We start from the raw sequence: 7,461 nt of genomic DNA on the forward strand, positions 1-7,461 counted from the left end.
CCACAGGCTCCAAAAAACTAGGATTTCTCTTTCGCTCAAGACACTTCACTCCCGAACAGCTGTTAACTATATGCAAAACGCAAATCCGTCCAACAACAAAGTTGAATGCTGTTCCCACATATGGGGTGGGGTCCCTAAAAGTTCCCTCAAAATGCTCGACTCAATACAGAGGAGAGCAGTCAGACTTATGAATGACCCATCTCTTAACAACTCACTCCCCCACTTTTGTACAGACGATCGGTCTCTGCACTACGTGTATTCTACAAATATTTCCATGTAAAATGTTCATCAGAAACAGCATCAATGATTCCCCCACTTAGTGCTAAGCCAGTTGGAACACGTGCAGCTTCTGCTCAACATCCCTTCACAGTACGCCTCGAAACACATAGAACAAGTTTCTTCTCTTCCTTGCAGCTGCTGTACTGTGGAACAGTACAGCAGTTGCAAGGCAAACAATATACAGTCATTCAAACGTAAACAAGTTTCTCCTTTCCTAACCCACTACCCATACGCGGTACTAACGTACGTATTATAGGTTAATCAGCCAACCTGTCGTGTATAGAGCTCAGCATTAATAAAAAAAAATAAAATAAAAAATAAAAAAAAAAAATTCAGTGCGTTTCCTTGTCCGCGCAATTCTCTTGATTTGAATCCCATTGAACATTTGAGAATAATGTGGAAGGCAGCAATCGCCGTTCAACACCAATCCTCCCTCGCTCGGTCGATGATCTCCGGGGCGTTATTCTGTCTGGTTGGGGCAGAATATCCCACTTTTTGTACTTTAGTGGAGTCAACGCTAAGTGAGGTACAAGCGGTTGTAAAACAAATTATATTCTAATTATTATTTTATAACATCCTGTCGTCTACGCCATTTGTAGAAGTTTTATATATTAGATTCCTGTGATCGATTGCGCCTTTTCTAAACACAGGCTGCCAGTGATGTCAGATTTCTAGACTGCAATCTAAGTACGTAAGCAAGATCCTATGATAACTCTTTCCCATTCTTAAAACGTATCTTATCTTTCTCGATAATTATGTAAATTGAGTCTTCATACCTCTGTTTACAAAAACGAAAAAACAGTTTAATAATACTAAGATATATTTAAAAAGTGTGTGATATTCTGTACTTGAATCACAACATAAATGAGTCTTAAAATCTACAAAGATAATTAAACAAATGAAATGAACTGACCTAAACTTTAACTTGTGAATACTGCAGATTGTCTTTTCATGGTAATTTATGCAACACATGAAGAACTTCAGAACGAAATTCTACAAGACTGGTCATAGTTCCTTTAAGTAATATCGTTTTGCATACTTAACTAAACGTTTCTCTCTATTTTTGCAATTCGCCAACAGTTCTTCTATTTTGTGCTTTACCGTTATTACATCTTCATTTAAGAAGTCTTTTTCTATCATTTGAGCAAGTCTTTCTGTGTGAATTTCTAAATCACTCTTATATAACTCAAATGAGTTATTCATTTTGTAGGTGTTCTCGTTTACATAAAATGCAAATGCCTGCGATTCTATGATGGTTTGGTAACAATCACAGAGAACATTTATTGCCTCCTTCAAGAACTCTGTTTCTTTAGGAGACATGTATGTTTCCATATAAGTCATCATTACTTCAGCTGAGAAATTTAGTTCTTTTGCGTGAGTTATAGTTTCTTTGTAAATTTCATAGCGAGTTCTGTAGAATTCATATCTATTCTCATTACTGTTTTCCCCAAATGGGGTGCAAATGTGGTCCATATGTGTTTCCAAAGGACTCGAACATAACCAGCAGAACTCATGGTCGCATAAGGAACAAATTACACTGTTATATGCATGCGCTTTTGTCAGCATTTCACCGCAATTAGGACATTGTTTTTCCTTCTTTATCATCTGTTCAAAGGTTGCTGAATTCCTTTCAGCTTTCCCTTCCCATAACTGGAGAAGATTGCAGTCCATTAATTTGTGCCATTTGTGACCACAAGAAGAACAAAATTCATATCCGCATAGACATTTTACTTTGCATTTTTCTGCAATATTTATTTCAATTGCATTACGGCAGTCTGTTTTCGGGCACCAACGTAGAATTGGGTTGAACGTAACGAAATTATCAGTTATTAAAAACAAATATTTTTCCTGCATTTTTATATCGCTTTTCAGCATCGTAAAAACCACCTGATCTGCAATCCAGTTGTTGCACTGTTTCGATGCGCATGGAACCACGTGGACACCACCTTTCTGCATAATTTGGAACTTGATGTGCGTAAACAAACATGGAGTGCAGAAATTATCCTTGCAAGCAAGACTGGTCATTGTTTTACTATTAAATGCTTTTTTACACATGCCACACTGTTTTTCTCTTTCTTCAGTATTTTTGTTAGGTGTCTGAACTTTCTCCAAGGTACTTATTCCTACATCAGCAAATACAGCATCTCTATTCATAAATATCTGTTCCTGCAATTTCACTATATCCCATTTGAAATGGGTGAGTAGAAGTCTTGTTTCTGTTGGAAGCTGATTAGTGATTGTTTTGCAGTTTTTTATGGTTGTCAACATCTTTTCATATACTTCTTGAACAGTTAACACATTATAAACTTCTTCTTCTTCTTCTTGCTCTTCTTCTTGTTCTTCTTCTTCCTCTTCTTCTTGCTCCTCTTCTTGCTCTTGTTCGGATATATTATAATATAAACATTCACCACATGAATCATCATTCTGTTCACTCTCTTGCAGTTGTGCGTCGATGCTCAGTTGATCTGTCAAGAATGAAAAACATAAGTATAACGGACACTAAATTGAATACAATGCAACACAATATACATTAGAAATTAATAACTAACTACTCAACTCTGAAATGTGTATTATATCTAACATATAATACACATTTCATATAACTACTCAACTCTGTATTATACCTTTTCAACACCGAAAACTGATTCTTTTAATATGAGATGTCAATTTATCGTCATAGCAAAAAAATGTTACAATTGCATTGCACATTGTAGCGCCAGAGAGCGCTGTAATTCTAACACGTGACTGGCGTGACCATTTGTGGCATTCCGATCACTCGTCCATTTCCAATCATCCTATCCTAATAGTCATATGGGGGTTATTAATTAAACTACGTTGATAGATTATTTCGTATTTCATCGTTAAACACTTTAAGGAATGAACTGAAGGAAATATGTAGGACGGATCAGAGCTTCAGAGTAAAATATCTCAAATGCCGTAGAATATTTACCCTCGACACTTATGTTTTGATATACTGGTCAGATGGAGTTGGTTTTGCAAAAGAAATGATTTTTGACAGTCCCAGACTCTGGTAGAATAGGGATTCCATGTTCTTCTGATTACAGCTCTTAACCAAGAGTGGCCCCATAGGTCAGTTGGAAGAATAACTTACAGTGCGCCATTTTGGATGAAGACTTGAGACTGGATGTCATGTTTGACGAGAAAATTTAATGACGTAAAATAACTTTTTCAACTGAACATGAGTTAGGTCGTCTCGAATGAGGAAGGAGGTGACGGAATATAGGAAATTCGAGTTTGTTTTTAACCTAAAAGAGTAAATCAGTGCGTGAACAAATAGTTCGTATAGGTTGTTTGGAATTATGGCGAATTAAGGCCATTTTGCCGTTATATTATATCTGTTAAGTGCATGGGTTACTCTTGCCGCTTTGCCTCAATAAATAAGCTGTGGTATCGATATCTTAGTGTGGGAATTGTTCTCATGAACATCACTGGGGAAAGCAATCAAAATGAATGCACCTTGATCACCAATTCTTACCTGGGATTTTTCAGGCTAATGTGGACCAATGAATCTGGACTTTTCCAATGAAAATGTCCCTTATCACAAAGCTCGCAATGTGCAAGCATGGTACGAAGAGAATAGCTAAGCATTCAGTGTGTTTCCTTGTCCGCGCAATTCTCTTGATTTGAATCCCATTGAACATTTGAGAATAATGTGGAAGGCAGCAATCGCCGTTCAACACCAATCCTCCCTCGCTCGGTCGATGATCTCCGGGGCGTTATTCTGTCTGGTTGGGGCAGAATATCCCACTTTTTGTACTTTAGTGGAGTCAACGCTAAGTGAGGTACAAGCGGTTGTAAAACAAATTATATTCTAATTATTATTTTATAACATCCTGTCGTCTACGCCATTTGTAGAAGTTTTATATATTAGATTCCTGTGATCGATTGCGCCTTTTCTAAACACAGGCTGCCAGTGATGTCAGATTTCTAGACTGCAATCTAAGTACGTAAGCAAGATCCTATGATAACTCTTTCCCATTCTTAAAACGTATCTTATCTTTCTCGATAATTATGTAAATTGAGTCTTCATACCTCTGTTTACAAAAACGAAAAAACAGTTTAATAATACTAAGATATATTTAAAAAGTGTGTGATATTCTGTACTTGAATCACAACATAAATGAGTCTTAAAATCTACAAAGATAATTAAACAAATCAGCCAAAAATCCTATCCTATCCTTATTTATGCTCAAGCGTACACCCACACGTTGCTGTGTAGGTATTCGAAACCGAAATCCCTACGAATTAGGTCGATTATTCCTTATTTCGGGAGTGTCTTGTCTGTAAAGGTGTGTATTCACGGGCCAGTTTGCGTGTTCTTGGGAAACGAAAAAACCAGAGTCTCCGGGCGAAAAAACTCCCTACCACCGTATGAGACTGGCTAACTCACCTTTAGTCGAAAGAGATCAGATAAAGGTTTCTTACGTTATTGATGGGAATCGAACCTAGGTGTTTCCGACAAAGGGGCTTAGTCTATGCCAACTGAGCTACGGAGGCGCGCCTAAAAATATATAATTTAAAAACGACTTTTTCTCATAACTGCATCTGGACCTTTCTTGAAAGAAACTGTTTATTCCTTCAGCGAAACTTCCTGAAAATAACTGTGGATTTCCAATTCGTATTAGGTAGTTCACACTTGGATAATATTAGAGAATAATATAATGGAAAAATCATCCTCGATTTAGAACACTGTCTAGCGTTCCTCCATAAAATGCTTTCCACACAATAAATGTTCTTCCTTCTTTCTTCTTCAAGATTCCCGAAGAGTTTCCTTTTTCTGTACTAAGAATTTCCAAAGGAAAAAATCAACCTGCTGTATTTTTGCGAAAGAACCTTTAAATCACTAATGGAGCTGTTAATAAACATTTTCCCTATACGAGAAATTTCATTTCTCAAGTTCCGAAGGGCCTAGAAATTTTTTCGACAACTGTTATTCCTGTTACCTTTTGAACATATAACAGATAAACTTTTAAAACATTCTTTCTGAAAGAATGCTACTAAGGGAACTTTTTCTCACTAGTGCCAAACATTTTTTTCAAATCACTACAGCTCTCTATCTCCCTCCAGTTTTTTCGCCTTCATTTCACTCGCGCATAATACTTCCGGTTCCGCTTCAGCTCATGAAAGCGAAAGGGCAACATTCACTTCGTTAAAATTTACTGCTGTTACGTAAACACGATATATTTACAATGAAAAGCTGTATTATATATAAAAACAATTAATTGTGCTTTCTACACAGTATAAATGCACTAATGACAGAAATTGCTAATTTAAAACAGACTATTCAAGTTTACACTAATTTACTTAAACAAATATACTTAGAACATCTGTATACATATACTGCTGGTTTACCTAATTATAAAATATCATAAAAGCATTTATTAGTTACAACATTTACAAGTTTTTTTATGACTGGAACGTGGTTTCAATCATAATCACTCGTGGTGGATCTACAGGGATGTTCAACATCAGTATTCTCATTATTCATGTCCCCAAGATTAAATTCTTCTTCGGTTAAATTTGACTCAAGAATTAGATAGTGATATGTCTGAACTAGACATCATCATCATTTCAAAATCTCGACCAGGGATGTCCAACAAAGAGTGTGAACTGAAATTACCTTGAATATGCTGTGGAACCTGATCAAATGATTTTAAGTTGTCTTCTGATGAAAGGTATATCCTCTGATAAATGCCCATTACATTCTTTATTAAAATGAGAACGTTTCACTTTGTTTTCAAACGGAATGGGTCCTTTATTTAAATTTTCATCAGAAATTAGTTTTCTCAAGTTAATTCCTGGTGTTATTGTAGCATTCTGTTCGAAATAGTATTTCTTTAATCTCTCACTATATGCTATTATGAATCTACTACGGTGTTTAGTATCTCCTACTTTATATGTCACTGGTGAAATTTTCTTCAATATCTTATATGGACTCGAAGCTCCCACAACCAACTTACTCTTTTTTCTTAAATTATCATTAAGTAACACAGGGTCACCAACTTGTAAATATCCTTCTCTTCTAAATCTGTTTATTCTTAATCTATTTCTTTCTGAGAAAGACTCACTAGCGTTTTTAAGCAAAAGACCACTTATTGTCAAATTTTTGCACTATACCAGAAAAATATTTATCTATATCAGCAAACCAGGATTTACAGATAAATTTACATAACTAGAAAAGATTGGATTAAAACCAAAAAAGCACAAAAAATGGATTTTCTTTAATACTGCAATGTACTGATAATTTATGATAAATAAAGCCTGATGTAGAAAAAGATCCCAGTCTTTAACCTTGTCATAAGCCAGTGTTGATAGTACTAGTTTTATTGTTATATTCGTTCTTTCACAAAGACCATTACATAGATCTATAGGCTGTTGGAAACAATTCCCTTACATGACATCTTACGAACTAGGAGTTACAATACTGAGGTAACGTTTGGTCCTCTGTCTGTCAACAGTGTTCTCGACAAACATAGCTACATATAATTCCATCAATAAGACATTTTGCTAAAGTATCTGCCTTTTGATCTTTAACAGCAAAAGCTTCTGGGTATGTAATTAGCATATCAACCGCTGTTTGTAAAAGAGCCCTGCCTTTAAGAGGATTTCGCAGCTGACAAGAATGACAAACTGTTTGACATCACTGTGAAGTCTTAGCAAAAGTAACGTTCTTTAACAAGTTGTAAGATTTTATCAAATCCTACATGACCTGATAAACTAGATGAATGATAATCATTCATTACTCATGGAATAATTTTAGAAGGAGCTAGTATTCTGTAATTAGTTCTTACATTCTTATCTTGTATGCGGAATATTTACAAAATCATCAGGTACATCCTTCCTGAATCCTCGTATAGGTCCCCAAAATGGATCTTCCTGATGAACAATCTTTTTGGAATTAGGGTCCCAAATTTCAACTGTGACCTAGTAGTCTTTTTTTTTTTTTTTTTTAGAACTTAGTGGTACCATATGCATATTTTTGTGAAAACAATCCTTATTTAAAGTAGCAGGCTCTTGTTCTGTGTGCAATCTTTCATTAATCACATGGCATACACTAGTTTTATCCTTACTAGGAGGTGTGCAGTTTGCTGATGCTCTAAAACACCTAGAGGACTTCTTACAAAATCCAGTTATTCCAGAAGAATAATCACAGGAATACTT

General features: G+C 35.6%; 1 protein-coding gene across 1 annotated transcript; it reads right to left on the reverse strand.

Annotated features, from left to right (window-relative positions):
• Positions 1-1,284: 1,284 nt before the first annotated feature.
• On the reverse strand, positions 1,285-2,547 carry LOC150100497 (E3 ubiquitin-protein ligase ariadne-1-like). The gene has a single exon (XM_090402669.1). The coding sequence runs from the start codon at positions 2,545-2,547 to the stop codon at positions 1,285-1,287; it is 1,263 nt and encodes a 420-aa protein (XP_090258795.1).
• Between the last annotated feature and the right edge of the window lie 4,914 nt (positions 2,548-7,461).

Source organism: Typopeltis vanoorti, chromosome 13 (assembly GCF_054136105.1).
Source record: "Typopeltis vanoorti isolate ZY-2024b chromosome 13, IOZ_Tvanoo_1.0, whole genome shotgun sequence".
Classification (NCBI taxonomy): domain Eukaryota; kingdom Metazoa; phylum Arthropoda; class Arachnida; order Uropygi; family Thelyphonidae; genus Typopeltis; species Typopeltis vanoorti.